General features: G+C 33.1%; 2 protein-coding genes across 3 annotated transcripts; both read right to left on the bottom strand.

Annotated features, from left to right (window-relative positions):
* Positions 1-1,989: 1,989 nt before the first annotated feature.
* LOC543811 (transaldolase ToTAL2) lies at positions 1,990-8,037 on the bottom strand. The gene is made up of 13 exons (NM_001247147.2): positions 7,819-8,037; positions 7,623-7,737; positions 7,442-7,520; positions 7,269-7,344; positions 7,019-7,102; positions 6,827-6,931; positions 5,053-5,133; positions 4,844-4,908; positions 4,157-4,226; positions 3,998-4,075; positions 3,457-3,554; positions 3,232-3,367; positions 1,990-2,468 (listed from the first exon to the last, which is right to left on the bottom strand). The coding sequence occupies exons 1-13, from the start codon at positions 7,876-7,878 to the stop codon at positions 2,322-2,324; spliced, it is 1,194 nt and encodes a 397-aa protein (NP_001234076.2). The 5' UTR covers positions 7,879-8,037; the 3' UTR covers positions 1,990-2,321.
* Positions 8,038-9,273: 1,236 nt separating this feature from the next.
* Positions 9,274-16,856, bottom strand: LOC101247646 (probable trehalose-phosphate phosphatase F). 2 transcript variants are annotated; one of them, XM_004245691.5, is made up of 14 exons: positions 16,442-16,856; positions 16,297-16,362; positions 12,096-12,180; positions 11,535-12,011; positions 11,315-11,455; positions 11,172-11,243; positions 10,947-11,072; positions 10,775-10,831; positions 10,561-10,662; positions 10,383-10,460; positions 10,197-10,266; positions 9,972-10,042; positions 9,795-9,887; positions 9,274-9,701 (listed from the first exon to the last, which is right to left on the bottom strand). In XM_004245691.5, exons 4-14 carry the CDS (start codon positions 11,823-11,825, stop codon positions 9,642-9,644), a joined length of 1,161 nt encoding a protein of 386 aa, XP_004245739.1. In that variant the 5' UTR covers positions 11,826-12,011; positions 12,096-12,180; positions 16,297-16,362; positions 16,442-16,856; the 3' UTR covers positions 9,274-9,641. The 2 variants fall into 2 exon arrangements, with proteins under 2 accessions (XP_004245739.1, XP_010325469.1); XM_010327167.4 differs by lacking the exons at positions 16,297-16,362; positions 16,442-16,856 and adding an exon at positions 12,377-12,503.
* Positions 16,857-17,095: the final 239 nt, after the last annotated feature.

Raw genomic sequence — 17,095 nt, 5'->3', positions numbered from 1 at the left:
TATTTTACTTCGGAAAAATTGACGGTGGGAAATAAAATCTGTTTTTTTAAGTTTTTTTTTTCTTTTTTAAGATTTGTTTAGTTTTGTTATAATATTGAGTTTCCTTTTTCTCTTTCCAAGAATAGGAGTGGTTTGGTTAAAAGGTTGACAAGCTAATTTAGGAAATAAAATAATTAATTTCTTTTTTATAAAATTTCAAATTATTTACTTTTATTATTGGTGTTTTTTTTTGAAAATGAGTTGACAATTTCAAAAAGAGCCGTCATCATAGAGATTTAATGACTAATCTTAATTTTGGAAATTTCAACGTTCAAAAAACGCTAATTATTGAGTTTTCGTAGTTATCTTTGTTTTCTTTAGGAATACGAAGACCTTTAAATAGTGATTATTAAACAAATTATGATTAAGAAAAGGAGTTTTTTGTATTAAGTTGATGATTATAATAATTTATAAGTCTAGAATAATTATGTTATACTTTTCATGTAAATGAAAATGATTGAGAAAAACTATTACTTGTTGTTACTCATTGTTCATGTTTAATTTCGTAAACTCTTTAAAAATAGTAAATAAAATGACGATTTTATTACTATATGATCTCTAATTATTATAAGTCATCTAAATAATCAAAATCAATCAAGCATACTCTAAATATTGTGCTACTCACTAACAATAAGGGTAAAATTAGTTATACTGAATAAATAAAAATGAATATTTTTTTAGATAATAAACACATAAAATTGAATCATGAAAAATAAGCGAATAACAATGGCAACATAATGATGATGTTTCAAGATTCGAACTGCCATCAGGGTGTTATTGGATTACAAAGTCTATAGGCAATTCATTCTTTCCTCTTTTTTAAAAAATCATTTTCTTACATTCGGATCAAGCATATCTCCACATTGTGAAATAATACAACAAAATATATATAAAAAAAAAATAGGATCCAATTGCATCTTCTCCTAATGAAATTGGGCCAAGTGTACAAAAAAATACATCCTGGAACAACAACAACAAAAAAAAATCAGTAAAAAGCATGTGCTTGACCACATGTAATGAGTTGCAACAAGGTTCTATAGGGTAATGTTTAATAATGCTGTTTTGTCTGATGGACCATATGTTAAAATCAATCATATTAGTGTATGTTAGCCTATAGGAGAGATGAAATACATTAGATACATTGAATTGATTAATTATAAATTATAATAATGTAACTGTCCATGCTTCCACATGAAACCAATTTGGAATTATTTACCTAGTTCACATGGTGACAATGAGATTTTTCACATGCATTTACTGCAATAAAATTGGATCCACATCAATTTGGCGTCTGGTTCTTAATTTAGATCAATATACCAGTGGATGATAATTATTTTAATTTCTGTTTTGTATTTTCTATGATTTGTTTTACTCATGAGATTGATGCCGAATTTGTATAAGGGATACAATTTTTCATCAAAAGCAAAATCTGCGATCAACCTGTTTTCTTGTATTCCTTTGTTGTTATTTTTTCTCTAGATATAGATTTTTCGATTTAAAAAAATTATTTGATCTTCTTGTTATTAGGACACATCCATATTAACTTTTAAGTGACATGATACGAATTATGATCATAGGTGGAATCTCAATTATTATGGACATTGATCCTTATGATATAAATCATTATGGAAACAACTGCAGATGGATTATGCGAATTGAAGGCTGTGGCTCCTGGATACAATTTCATTCCAGAACTTCTAGTGTCGTTGGATTTAGATAACACCAAGGTGAAGCTCTAGGTCTCAAAAAAATTAAGTTACAAAAATTCTCTAGTTAATTTGCTCAACATGATTGATTTGATGTAAGAGGGTAAATATTTTACCCAATTTCTTGTAGTAACGTTTTTGCCCTTTAATGTAAGCATAAACCAAGATTCCTCCAATACTTGTGTTCCTGTTGCTACGTAGAAATTTGAAACTGGGTATTTTGGGAACTAATTACATGAAGACTGTTTCAAAAATAAGGTGGATTTCCAATGAAATGTATGAAAATGCCAAAGCTATTAAACATCATCAGAGTAGTACCTGGCCACTATTCAAACATTAATATTGGAAGAAATACAAGAAAAGGAACCCGAAAAGCTAGATGAGTTCTTAAAAGTTTCTTTTCAGTGAAGATGCCGGGAAGGACAGTGAGAAGTAAACCCACACAGTGTGTGAAACTCCACTTAAGCCTTGATGGTAGGTGGGTTCAAGACTCTGTTCAAGGTTAAAAAACTAAGAAAAGCTAACATATATCATTTCACGAAAACACAAACATCCTGCAGTTGCATGTTGCACTTTTCATACATTTGGTGGTGGCCATATCTTGCCAAACAACTCTTCAACCCGCTTAGCCTGATTAATATACCCATCCAGTCCAATAGTGAGGAGCTCCACTGATGCAGGACCCATAGCCGAGGAAAAGCTATACTGATCCCACTTTTGAAGCTGAAATAGAATAGCATATCAGCAACTGATGAGTGTATTCAATCTAATTTTTTTGAAACTGATTTTATTAAAACTAAATTGCACTGAGAATATAGAATTTCTAACAAGTTGCAGATACAAATTCAAATAAAACAATGTTAACACCTCAAAATACTTATGAGGAGAAACACTCCTCCTCAACCTTTCTGTTTTTCTTTTAAGCTAGAGCGCAAGAGAGTTACAATATTTGCCCCTCCACCCCCCGAAAGCATCATTTCCAACACGCACTAAGCCCCTTTCCTGCCTCTTGCCTGAATCCCCCACATCTCTTACACTCAATTTCTTCTCTCTTCTTTTTCACCAGTCTTGATTTAAATTTTCCTTCAAATCTTAATATCACATCCTTTTATGTTTTTCTTATAATATAAATAAACACGATGACACCACACGCATTTGTAATTGGACTGGGTGAAAGAAATGTACATCCTCATTTTACCATTGATGATACTCCCTTATAAGAACATGTCATGTTAAACTTCAAGCTCAGCCAAATTTGCACATAAAAAGATAAAATGAAACAGATGGAGTAATTCGTAAATTTCACAGGCAGCAAAGACCATTCTGCTACTTATTTCTCTTTGGGATTAACCTCAACAAGTTTCAGGACATGATTTCTATCAGATCCATTTTGCTTTCCCATCAAATGATGTCCCATGATTTCCTTTTGTCAATTGGAAAAAGGCTCATGAGAATGAAAGATAAAGAGATGGATTTGAGACCATACCTCATCTTGAGTGAAATTGAAGGCAGCTGCTGACTGTGGAGATAATCTTCTTGTAAATGAGTACTTCTCATCAGGTAGGGTCACAGATTCTTTAAGAGACTGCAATACCTTCAGTGGGGTAATAATGTAATCAACCCTGAAGTGGTTAAAAAAGTTATAAGCACCACATATGGACCAGATCAGACACAACAAAGCATTTACGGGTTCTAAGTAAGTCAAAATTACCCCAAAAGGTTGAAGACATCCTGCTTGTTCCGTACTGCAGCAGCCATCAGCTTTGTTTTGTGCCCATACTTGTGGATGTAGTTATAAGTTTTTGTTACCTGAAAAGGTGCAAAGAACACTCAGCACTTGCAAGATGTCCGGGGAAAGTCATACAAGGAAAGGCTCATAATATCTCAGTTCCAGGATTGTCGTCCAAAGATGGGAGAATCCAATGACAACATGGCATAATAACATCAAAAATACAATTGATCAATACAAAACGAAATCTAAGGAGGCATTCAGGTATTCATGAGGAGCAAAACAGAGAGATATCTAGCTTGGGTTCTACAGCTGCTATGGTAAAACAACATACATGTCCATATTTTGTGATATGGTTACGAGCTCCTATGTTTTATATATAAATATGTTATTCTCAAACCATCTAGATTTGAAAACTAGTCAAATTTAGTAAAGCATCCAAGCCCCCTATAATATTTAAATCCTGAAGGAATAATTATGCATTTGGGGAAAAAAATAAGAGGAAGAAGGTGGTAAAACTGACCAAAGCCAACCCTGGGTCTTCTCCTCTTCTAAGAGCACTTTCAACTTCAGAGTCACCAGTGTGATTGCGAGACCAATCCTGAAAATAGAGATAAATATCATGCCAACAGTATTAAAGAAATCCAAACAACACAACTTCTTATAAGAAAAAAGAATTTACCCTCAGGCGACCAACAAAAATCTGAATGACAGAAGCACCAGCTTGAGCAGCAGCAGCAGCTTGACAAAAGCTGAGAAGTCATGACAAAAGTTTCTTATAGAATTAGATAAGACAAGAAAATTCCAAGCTCTCACCTACATTATATACTGCATGTTGACTTTGAATGGAGGAGAAACTTTTTTAAGAAACATGTCTATATTACAGAAAGAGTGAGGGAGCAGTATATCAAAACAACATACTTGGTAAAGCTTAGGCATGCATCAGGACTTGAACCAATTTTCCTTTTTCTCATGTAAAGTCAAGATCACAACAAAGTATATGCTACATGAACCCAAACAAAGTGAAGAACAACAATTACAAAGAGTTTGTCTAAAAATAAAATCTAAGTAACTGTAAGAGTATATAGAGCACACATGAGAATTATCTCCATTCACAGCTCTATAGAATTAATGACCAGCACAAAACTCTCATCAATAATGAATTAAATAACATGCTAACAAAGGAGTATGCACAATGCAAACCAAAATAATTATAGGTTTCCACTGTCCATAAAGAATAATGTATGGTCTAATTTAATAGACATGCTATGGAAGGAGGAGGTGGCAGGGGAAGAAGGTGATGAAAAATTAGTGCCATACACGGAACATGAACATGAGCTCTTGTCAATCTGTGTGTGAAAGTTAATACCTGTAAACAAATGTCAAATGTGTCTGTATACCTTCAGCTTCGAGCACCCTTGATGCCTCAATTCCCTACAAGAAAGATAAACACTGACAAATGAGAAAGGATAACCCTTCAGAAGAATCAGAATTCAGAACTTTCAGAGGCACAGTTAGATTCAACATGAGCTGTTCTACATGAGTTTTAAACAATTATAATTGTCTTATGGCACTCACTTGCCAAGTTGCAGGAATTTTGAACAGCAATCTTTCTGGAGGCACTTCAATTTCGGTATAGGCTTTCAAAAGGTCATGCACCTGCAAGTTAAGTTGAAACCGCTCAAATACTAGCCAAAAGAAAAAGGAAGGAAATTCCATGAGAAAGATAAAGAATGTGATATGGTGGTGACAGGATGTGATTTTACATTTCAAAAACATCAAATAACATTTTTATAGCTAACCATTTAGACCATTTCCTACAATCGGGCATGTATATGCAGCCATTGGTGATTTTGATCTTCTGGTATTTTAAGAGTAAAACTTTAAGCTGAGGTTAAAGCTGAATAAATTGGGTTGATTTTTCTTGAAGAAAAGAAGCTTTTTTTTCACTACATTCTTCAACACTTGTGAAAAAAAAAACAGAGAGAAAAATGCAGAAGCCGCATTTTCCTTAAGAAAAAACGAATATTGAAAAAGTCAGCTTTATTGAGGAACCATTTATTTCAAACACAACAAAACCTTAACTACTAATCTAGTATCTTAATAACTGTGCTCAAATTAAAAGAGGGAACTTAAAATCGATAGTATGATACATTTACTGGATAAAAAGTAAAAAGATAAGACAACACTAGTACTGCGACATATAGATAGTGAGAGAGAGAACTAACCCAGGATTTAGTATATTTTACAACTTCCCACTAACAAGGAAGGTTCTAAGCTAAAGAGAGGGAAATAAGAGTTATCATATTTCTCAAACAACCACCAACTTGCAGGTTAGCAAGCAGTAAGAGGATTGATTCAATTTCTCATGTTTATCATCTATGTATCGGATATTCCAAGCACTCTACCTCAGTAAAATGTAGATAAAAGTCCTACCACCATCAATGGGATGGAGAGAATTGTAGCAATTTCTAAACCATCAAATGATATAGATATAAATATTAAATAGATCAACACCTGAGGAAAACGTTGTTGATTCTCTATCAATGACTAAGTAGAACAAAGTGGAATCGAGGGCCATCTCATGGCTAACAAATTTTCCAACAAGTAATGTTTTTCATTATTTATCCAGCTACTGTAATGTCCACCCATGTCAGCAAAGCCCCGTTAACAAGCAGCCAATAGTGATTGCTGCCACATTTGCTCCCTTGGTGACATGTACCCTCAACCTTATAGTTGAAGGTGGAGGATCCTTGCCATTTATTCCATTAATTCATCAGTTTCGATCAAGTAATTTCTTTCAACTTCACAATTTTATGCTCGTAGAACCCAAAAACTGAGAGCTTCTTTTGAAAAAAAACCTCCATATAGAAGTTTGTGTTGGTTTGTTATCATAAATCAGAAACTGAGACTTTGTTCAAGAGTCTTATGAATGTATATTTCCTTGTATTATGATACAGACAAAGGAAACACTAATATGAACTGTTATAATTATATATACAGACAAAGGAAACACTAATTTGAACTGTTATAATTATATACTGTGTCAAATATGTACTAAATTCTCATTATTAAATTGCCTGGTCAACGCCTGGGAAAAGACCAGCCCTAAACAGATGAATCCTAATGCAGAGGCAGATAAAAAATTTATACTTGACTGGTTCAACCTTTTATATTATCAGTACTGAACTTATTGGACTTCCAATACAATGTGGTTAGAATTTAGAATTTGTTGAAATTTTAGTGGTTTATTCATATTGAACATATTATGTTCATTTGAACCCATTGAACATAGGTTCCATCAGCTCCTCCTAACAAATACTGAATTACTGATACTGATTTTCATTACTACCTTTCGCACAATGCCATGTGTGTCGTATGCGAGGCGAGCATCCACTTCAGTAGAAACTCGACCAGGCACAAGCTTTGCTAGATCACCACCAACGTGTGCTAAAGCCTATTATCACAACAAACAATAGTTAACACAATCATTTGACTACAAATACACTATAGTACACTTAGCTAACATAATAAAGGCACCAACCTTGTTGAAGAAACAAGACATCTGAAGATCAGAACTCTCCAATCCATAACACTCAGAATCTGATAAAGCTCTGTCTACAGCACTCTACATCCAATATATGCACTTCGGTCAGCACAAAATCAAATCAGTATCTATTTGGATCATATTCTTAATTTTTCACTCTGTCTTCTCATGATATCTACTTGATTTATAAGTATAAAAAAGTGTATATTTCATAGTATTTCTAATAGTTACTACTCCTAATAATTACCTTAAATTTTGTATCAGGTAGACCACATATGCCTAAGAGCAGAGAAGAGCTTACAGTACCAGCAGTTGGAGGAAATCTATAAATCCGAGAAGCAACAAACAAATATACACACATCAAATGAATATCGCTCATAGAAGATTACACAAAGCAAATAAAAAAAGCACACAACTAACTTCTCGAAATCATCGAAAATGACTGTATCTGGAACGATCTCACTATGATTTGCTACAGCATCCAATTCAGTACTCAAACCTAAAATCATTACAAACAATTCACCGATTTCACTGATTTGTCATCCAAAATCACTGAAAAATTCACCAATTTGACTATACATATCGAAAAATCATGCAGTACCTGTATCGAGAGATGAGGAGAAGCCAGCGGAAGCTCGGATTAGAGGAAACGACCGGCGAGGCTTGAAAATCAAATTCGGCTTCGCAAAATTAACTGCATTTCTCAGTTTCCTGTCCTGTTCGATTACATATACAAATCATTGAACGTTCAAATAGGAACATTACACACATATAGAGAGAGAAAGAGAGAGCGATACCTGGAGAGCTGAGGAAGATGAGAGAGAGGAGTATAGCGGAGAATGCAAAGAGGATGACATTTTCAACTGAGAGAGAGAGAGAGAGAGTGTGTGTGAGTGAGTGATGATTGAATCAATCCGAGCTTTATATATTGAAAATGGAGAAAAACCGAGGATGTACAACTGTTTATGCGCAACGTATAGTTCAATATGGGAAATGGACTATTGTCTTGGCACAACGAAATGGATAAAGCCATAAAGGAAACATTAATAACATTAGTATTATAAAATCAAGCTCATGGCAATATAAATATAAAGAGATGAAGACAAGAGGAGTAAGATGGAAGAGAAGACTTTCTTCTTATTCAAGTGTATGCAAATCTCATATGTATCTATATTACAATAGTGAATGAACAACCCTATTTATAGAGTGAGAAATCTCCAAAGGTCACCATATTAAGTATCATAATAAATAGATACATTCTTATCTAAAAAGGTTCATGTAACCTAGTGAATATGAATGGTTGTTCATGTACCAACCTTATGGACTATCCACTCATTCAATGAATTTATAACAATTAGAAACTTTTATTGTGATTTTTGGTAAATAATATTATAATACGTGTTAATTTATATGATATTATTTAATTAGATACATAACTTGTCAAATAAAATAACAGTTGAATATATTTAACTACTTATCCTAGTAAAATTACTTTAGTACTTAATCTCTACATGGGTTAAATAAGAAATGTGACATTTTTATTTGGAAAAAAATCGAAAAAAGAATTATTGAGACACTAAACATATTATTTGCAAACAAATGTTTCAATTAAAGCACATATAATTCTTATCTCAATTTCGAGTTTATGAAAAATCATATAATAAAAAGTGTTTTCCAAACATGAATCTTAAACTAAATTATTCAGAGCTAATTTTTTTTGTAGTTACTCGAAATATTGAAACAGAAATAGGAATATATAGTGCACATCGAAAGGATAATATAGTATAGACTATCACACAAGTAGAACGATGATAGTGATGGTTTTCCTCGCATTCTCCGCCTAGCTACTTGTATTTTAATAAGTACTTACCATAATTTCACTCAAGGAGCAGATATACGACTCTGATACAAAGTAAACCAATTATCGTGAATGGGCCTGGATCTACTGAAAAACACTCCAACACTTAATCAAGGGTGTTGACAAAATTAAATTATCCTTTCTATTTGTGTATAATATAGACAAATATTATAAGAACCGAAGGAGGATAGAGGATGTCAGCTGAGGGGAAGATTATATATGTTCAAATATGAAACTTGTTTCCCACAAAAAGTTATTTTTCTTATTAACAAAAACTTATTCTCCAAAAAAAAATGCGTTGAAAAATATTGACCAACCAGACATGAAAAATTCAAAATTTTGCATAAAAATATACTTGAATAAGAGGAGATAGAGTTCACTTTGTCAATGCAAATTCACACTAAAAATCACCACGAAAATATCATAGAAAGTCATACAAAACAACAAAATGTGTTCATGAGAAATACATATTTTTGTAAGAATAATGGGCAACCTATTACTACTACCAACTCAAGAGAAAAGAAGGTCATCCTTTGAAGACCTTACATTACCAAAATAGGATAAAAACTAAAGAATATAAAACCAAAGTAACAAAAGAATGGAACTTTGCAAAATTTGAACCTTCAACAAAACAGTAGACAAAGATTGAGAGATGACTTTTGGCTTATTCATATATAAAAAAAATAATCTTAAAACCTAGTACCCATTTTCTATAAACCTAACACTATGGAAATTTCCATTTAGCTCTCTCCTCATGCTTTTTTATATATCATCATCTTCAACTTCCATCGTTTTCGCAAGACATTCCAAGAAATTTTTCACCTGCATATATTCGAGTTTCATGACTTTAGATTATATGATTTATCAGAGAGAAAAGACGTTTTTTAACATCCGTAAACGAAAAGTTGGCCAGACCTGTGAAGTATCCTTGAGAGAAAAGGATGCATTGCTCTCTTTTGGGGTAGTTGAAACAAGAATTCCATATCCTTTATATTTCCCCCTCAATACCTGGGGAAAGAAAATGTAGTCAGCAAATTATGATAACAAACAGAAAAGCAGTTTCTTCGTTATCGGATACAGATGCATACTCACCTTGAATGCATCTTCGTCTGTTCTATCATCTCCAATATATATTGGGAGCACGTCTCTGGGGTTACTAAAACCTGCATCGTTCCACATATGAATTTTCTTAACAAATGCACAAATCTGAAAAGGACAGTTCGACAACCCTGACTTTGCTAATTCTATGTTCACTGCAGCGATTTACTTTAGTCCCTTGGGGATTCGGTGAGGGATGAGGGGAAAGGAGCTACATACCTAGTGATTCCAGCAGAAATTCAACTGCTTTTCCTTTGTCCCAGTCAATATCAGGACGGACCTCTAAAACCTATTCAAGAAAGGAAAAACATAAGGTGTTATAGCGTCGATTTAATCATCAACATAATGTTGCACTCACAAAGATTTGAGACGGAGAGACTTCAGTAGTGACACCAAGTTAGTTACCTTTCGCCCATGAGTTAGCCGTAGCCGAGGGTAGTCTTTCAAGACATCATGGACATATTGTGCAATGAGAGACCAACTCTGCGATCAAAATGAAGATCATTAAATATTTGTTCTGTTTTTAACATAGGCAACCTTCAGCTTTCAATATAGAACAACAGCAGATAAAGCTGGCACTCACATTCTCATCTACATTACGGTAATGTACAGAGGCACAAAACTTATGGTGCTCAACTTTTGCACCCTTAATGTCTTTAGTTTTCTCGACAAGGGTTTTAAAAACCTGCAACGTAGTCAAGCAAGTTAACATCTACAAAATATCTTAACCTTTCCTAAGCCTAAACAAGAATTCATCTACTGGTTTAAAACACTTCTAGAGAGAACTTCTAAAGCACCTCATCAATCATTGATAAAAATTTACGCGCAGGCTGGAACAGATTGACTTCCTTGCCCTGCTCACAAAAAAAAAGGGTGGACAGAAATAGTTATAAGAAGATGACCAAGATACAACGTTTACAAATAATGAATGAAAGGAGAATCTCATAAAGCAGTTAGCTAGTGTAATACCTGCTGGTCAGTATCTTTGATACAATTTGAATCGTTAGCAGACGATGTATTCTTGATTGGCAGCATGATGTCCATACCATGGCTACCGGCATAATAGAGTTCTGTTAGACCTACCAGCTCATAAACCTGTAACAATAAGAACATACGTCACTTCTGCAAATGAAGAGAGATCTAAAATGTACATGGATAACAACTTGAATTAGTACTAATTAAGCTAAAAGTTACCTTATCACGTCTTCTCCCACTGATGATTGCTGTTGGAAAATACTTTGCAACATTACTGACAACAGAACGCATCTGCACAACATATATTTTTATGTGAACATCTACAGATAAGCATTGTATCCGCATAAGAGAGTTCGATGTACCTCATTGGACATAAAAGCACGGTCAGGGTCATCAACGATAGGAGAAAGAGTTCCATCATAATCTAAGAAAATCACTATCTGTTTATTCCTTGCTTGCCTCATAATTTGCTGAAAGCAGTTGAGAGCTGATGGATACTTCATCTGGAAAAAGGAATACGAAGCTTTGGTGAAAACAGAATTAAATAGGCCAAATGTGCATTTGATAAAAGTTTTAACGTACCATCCAAGAAAGGTAAGTAACATCAGCATCATCAGAAGAAACATCAATGTTAACATCCTTCAGAATCTTCTTCCTAGGAGGTGAAGACGACTTCATTGCATCAAGCCAACCATTGGATCGAACATCATCAAGCTTCGCTGGCTTTTTTCTTGGAATTGATAGCACACTAGTGGAGAATGAAGGCCCAGATTGTGAATAAGGAAATAAACTAGAATGGATTCCCAATCTGGACTTGTTCAACGGTGAAGGATCAGTAAGAACTGGAGAAGCTTGTGCCGAATTCAAGTCCATTGCAACACTATGGATTCGGCAGAGTTTGACTATGCAATTGATAGGTATGCAGTTGATACTTTATAGTGGATGTTTGGGAGTAGCGAATTTTTAACCAACCCTTTTATCAATGAAAAACCACCTCTTCAAAGTTTTCTTATCACTACTGCTGGGAATGGATTCCATTAAGTACGGGCTTCCTGCAATCTGTAGAAATCGCAAAATGTCAAGCAATTTGATTCTGAAATTAGTTGTCTGATATTAGACGGACAGAATTTCATTGAGCAGTACCTCATCTCCTGAGCCACACTGCATTTACACTAAGAAACAAGACATTTTGGCTCAAAAATTAGCTGAGTCTACCATGTCTTCCTACCTGGAAAAACAAGTTAGCTATGTGTCAGAACAAACATTATACAACCTCTTATAAAAATTATCACCATTACAGAGCAAGGAAAAAAAAATGGAATCATTTCATGTTAACAGGAAAAAAGGCAAAAAATAGAAACTTGAATCTTTACTAAATGCATTTCCATTTGAAGAAACAGAAGACTCGAAAACTGAAGTAACACCTTATTCTGCTCTTGTATAATAATCCATTTCATGCTAAAATGTTGGACAATAGCTGTTCTACATAAAGATTAAGCTGTTTTCTTTTTTGCAGAAACCAAAATCAACCAGGACTAATCTTTGAAGATCCTCTCCAAGTATCTTAATCTCGACAATGCTTTTGGAAGAAAACAGTGAAAACAACTGTGAACAGAAAGGTATCCATTTAGCTAGAGACGAATATGTGGGGATAATTCGGTGTGGGTGGCTGAGTGCACAGTTGTTTTCAACTGATGAAAAATGAACACGTGTTCATTTTTCATCTACACGTGTACATTTTCAACTATGTGTGTACATTTTCAATCTCGACATTGCTTTGTAAAAAAGCAGTGAAAACCACTGTGAACAGGAAGGTATCCATTTTGCCAAAGATGAATATGAGGGAATAAGTTGGTATGGATGCACAGTTATCTTCAACTCATGAAAATGTACACGTATAATTGAAGAAGTATACGTGCAGTTGAAAATTATCAAATTTGTCTTTTTAATTAATAAGTTTGTATATTGGGAAAAGTGGTAATCTATATCTACCAACTTTAAAATCCCATATCCACATTAATAGTACAAAATCAAAATCCATATTTTCCTCTTGGAAGGTTATAGGAGTACAAATTAAAGGGCCTACTGTTTCAGTTGGGAGAAATGGTTTTCTAGCCCCTTCACCAACAAAAACTAATCTTATGTCCTTCTATCAGAGATCTTTACTATTACACGTACGAAAAGGTCATTTTCTTCTAATTAAATTGAAGAGAGCAAGAAATCTCACTTCCTCATTTCAGCCTAAGTTAAGGTTAATATGGAAGATGAGCAGGTACGCTAAATTCATGAAAATGTACGCATGTACATTTTTCAATTACACGTGTACATTTTCAACGATACATTGACATTTTCATGAGTTAAAAGACAAACTGTGCAACTACACCAACTTATCCTCACATTCATTTAGCCAGAGACGGATATCTAGGGACAAATCAGTGTGGGTACTTTACCTCATAAAAATGTAGCGGTACAGTTGAAAATATACGCGTCTAGTTGAAAATGTACAAGTGTAGTTACAAAAGTACACGTGTAGTAGAAAATTGTTAGAATTTGTCTTCTTGATTATTAAGGGCCCGTTTGGATGGGCTTAATAAAAGCAGTTTTAAAAAAGTACTTTTAAAAGTACTGAAACTTATTTTTAAAATAAGCAGTTATGCGTTTGGATAAAAGTGCTGAAGTTGTTATGTCAAACGTGAAAAGGGAAAAATGGAAGAAAGAAATGTTAGGGTTATATGGGTAATTTGGAGATTGTATAAAAATATTAAGAGCAAAAAGATAAAAATGTGATCAACTTAAAACAGCTTATAAGCTAAATAAAAAAAACACCCCTACCCCAGCTTTTAACTTTTGGCTTAAAATAAGTTTTTTTTTAACTTAAAATAAGTTATTTTGAGTATTGCCAAACAGCTAAATAAGTCAAAAACCAGCTTTTAAGCTGAGCCAAACAGGCTCTAAGTTTGCATAGTGGGCAAAGTGGAAATCTCAATCTGCTAACTTTAAATTCCCATATCGGCCACCGCATTTGTTATCTGATAATGTACTTACTAAAGGACCTACCTGCTTCACTAGGGAGAAATGATTTCCTCGCCTTCCATAATTTATTATTATTATGTCTTCTCTACAGGCTATCTTCATGTTTACACGTAAGAAATTTCAAAAAGTCATTTTGTTCCATTCAAATTGTAAGAGGGCAAGAGATCTTATTTCCTCGTTTCAACCTAAGTTAAGGTTAATACGAAAGAGGACCAGGTGCACTAAACTTTTTAAGCTTACAGCTCACATACAGAACAAACAAAAATTTCCAACTTTCCTATTGTACCTCATGGAAAGCGACCGAATGAAAACTACAAAAATAATTAATTCACTCTTTCCCAACAGCTAGAAGATGGATTTTTTTAACTTCCCTGTCACAATTGAGTTCAAAATAAATGCTAAGATATACAGAGAACGCATCAAGAAGATCAGATCTTGTCACACTGACTATATTTGGAACCCCACCAAGAAACAATACAATGGTCTGGTTTAATTATGAAGACATCACTAAGCTCTAAGTCGTTTCTCATCAATTAAATCCCCTTCACCATACAATAGTAAGGGGGGTTCAAAATTTTGCTTATGGTCATAGTTTCATAACCCAATTTTAATATACTAGTACTACTTCCGTTCCAATTTCCACAACTCTTTAATTCTAACTTTTCTAGTGTCGATGAAGAGGTAAATACTTCTAAGGAGAGATACAAAGTCGATGAACTCGGTGAATAGTTTATGGAATACCACCAAACTTTTGTTTTTTGGTTTCCATCATAGCAGAAAAGAACAAAAGCCTTTTTTTTATCAGCAACAGTACATTTCAAAAGTAATCAATGTCAAGCTGAAAGACTTGACATCTCAACTTACCCTACATGATTTTTTTACTTTTTCCAACTAAAATCTCAGATCTGAAAGCCAAACCAAAATTAAATGAATAAAAGGAAAAAACATTACTATTGATTCAAGTAATGCCATTTTTGTACTTGAAATGATATGACTTCCCAACCTACATGTCAAGACAACCTACTTTAACCCCACCATTAAAGTTTTTTTAAAAAAAAATTCAATACTAATGAGCTTATTGAACTTAATTAAACCTTTGTTAACACATATTTAAGCCAATTCTTGATCAAAACTTGATAACTCCCAAGTACACTATATAAACTTAAGATCAGAGAGCAAGTTTGACCTCACAAGGCAATAAAATTATAAATAAAAGAAGGAAATAATACCAACCTCCGTCTCAATTTATGTAGTTAACACTTCCCTTTTTTGAGATTCTAAAATAAGCATATCATTTAATCATATGAACGTAACAAAATTAAATTTTTTAACTTTTACGACTTTTTGGTTAGTCTATGAATATCTAAATTTTAATTTTATATATTTAGTTGATCCAATCTAATTTAGCTTCGAAATTTAGTCGAATTAACACTCGATTACCAAAAAGTGTTACGTAAATCGAGACGGAGGAGGAGGAGTTAAGGACCTCAAAAAGCAATATTCACTTGAATCAATAACAAGAAAAAGATGTCAGTACAAGGCAGTGACCAGTTAGTAATTCAAACGAGGCTGTGAATTAATTAATAACCAAAGAATCATAAGCTGACTTATTAAAAATATGTTATGCTTAATCACTGCTTAGTTCCATTTTCCGCGGGTAAACCACGAAAAAACTGATAATGACGCATAATCAATATATCAAAATCATACAGCAACCGACAAAAAATAAAATAATTTAAATTACACGACAAAAAACCTAAATTAAGTACACCACCTTCACTATTTGGTGCTGTCAAATCCATTATTAATAATCCATAAAAGCAAACAACTAAATTTATAATTGTACATAACTCATAAACAAATCACTCAAACAACAATATATTCACGAAAGAAACTCGACCCGAGTGCAACCAATCAAATTACTCATTAAAAAAAGGGGGTAAAAGGATAGAACTCAGCAGAAAGCCAGAAATGAAACACCTTTCATGGCCAAAAGAAAATTTTACACAAAAAAGGTTAAAAAAACAGAGTTTTTTGTTTCTTTAGCAAAAAACCCACAACAAAAAATGGCTAAAGTTTTCACCTTTTGCATGCCCAACTATGGAAAAAAATACATAGAATAAAACAGGGCACCCATGAAAAGTACTAAAAAAATATAAAATTCAAACAGCATTACATGATGAACTAACAAAAATGTAATCTTGAATCAAGAAAATAAACCCCAAGTTAAAAATGTAATCTTGAATCAAGAAAATAAACCCCACAAGTTAAAAATGTAATCTTGAATCAAGAAAATAAACCCCACAAGTACCTGTTAATAATATCATGCCCCTTTGAATCAGAAAGAATCAATCTTGAAAATCCAATTCTCAAATGCCTAAAAGAAAGAGTTAAATTCACATCAGATTCGAAAAAAATAAAGAAAGAAAAGAAAAATAAAGGGAAAAAGATTCTACCTTTAAAAAAGAAACGGCAGCAGGAAGTGGAGAGAAAATTAAAAGAGAAAAACCCTAAGAAAATAAAATATAGAGAGAGAAAATAAAAGAAATGAAAGGGAAAAAAAGAAAGAAGAAGGAAAATTAAGGTGAAGAAACCTAAGTATATATAGAGTTTTGAATTTGATAAACCCAAAAAAGACGTGCCAAACAAGAAAACCTTTTTCTTTAGTAGCATAATTAGGAGTAGATAAAGTAACTTTTTTATCTAAATTTTACTGATAATACATTAATATCGGATCAACTAATATTTAGTATTAGATCTTGTAAAATAATACGATGAATTAGCAAGTTATAAAGGTAAAACATGGGTGAGAAAATTGTCGGAGTAAAAGATGAGAATAAGGAGATGCCCAAAAATCCCCATATTTCTCTTAAAAATGTGATTTGATGAGTTAATCCTTTTTTTAAGTTAAAAAATGATTTGATTTTGTTGTGGTTTAAAGTCTACATACAATGAATGTAGTTGTTAGTTGAATCATTAAAATGATGAAGTAAAATATAAAAATTATTAATCGTCAAAAAATTAAATCGTATAATAAAATTATTTCTTTTTTATTTTACGTTGTGATCGGAATATATGTTAGAGATTGGAGTTAAGAATATGTAGTTTAG

The sequence above is a fragment of the Solanum lycopersicum genome, chromosome 8, assembly GCF_036512215.1.
Source record: "Solanum lycopersicum chromosome 8, SLM_r2.1".
Lineage (NCBI taxonomy): Eukaryota > Viridiplantae > Streptophyta > Magnoliopsida > Solanales > Solanaceae > Solanum > Solanum lycopersicum.
This window is presented reverse-complemented; position numbering and strand designations above follow the sequence as displayed.

Excerpts from the sequence above, each read along its gene's own strand:
- LOC101247646 (XM_004245691.5), bottom strand. The coding sequence starts at position 11,825 with ATGGACTTGAATTCGGCACAAGCTTCTCCAGTTCTTACTGATCCTTCA. Across the intron at positions 11,244-11,314 it reads GTGCTTTTATGTCCAATGAG|ATGCGTTCTGTTGTCAGTAA; the intron begins GTACATCGAACT and ends TATGTTGTGCAG. Across the intron at positions 10,663-10,774 it reads TTTTATCAATGATTGATGAG|GTTTTTAAAACCCTTGTCGA; the intron begins GTGCTTTAGAAG and ends ACTACGTTGCAG.
- LOC543811 (NM_001247147.2), bottom strand. The coding sequence starts at position 7,878 with ATGTCATCCTCTTTGCATTCTCCGCTATACTCCTCTCTCTCATCTTCC. Across the intron at positions 7,738-7,818 it reads CATCTTCCTCAGCTCTCCAG|GACAGGAAACTGAGAAATGC; the intron begins GTATCGCTCTCT and ends GTAATCGAACAG. Across the intron at positions 7,103-7,268 it reads TACCTGATACAAAATTTAAG|AGTGCTGTAGACAGAGCTTT; the intron begins GTAATTATTAGG and ends TATTGGATGTAG.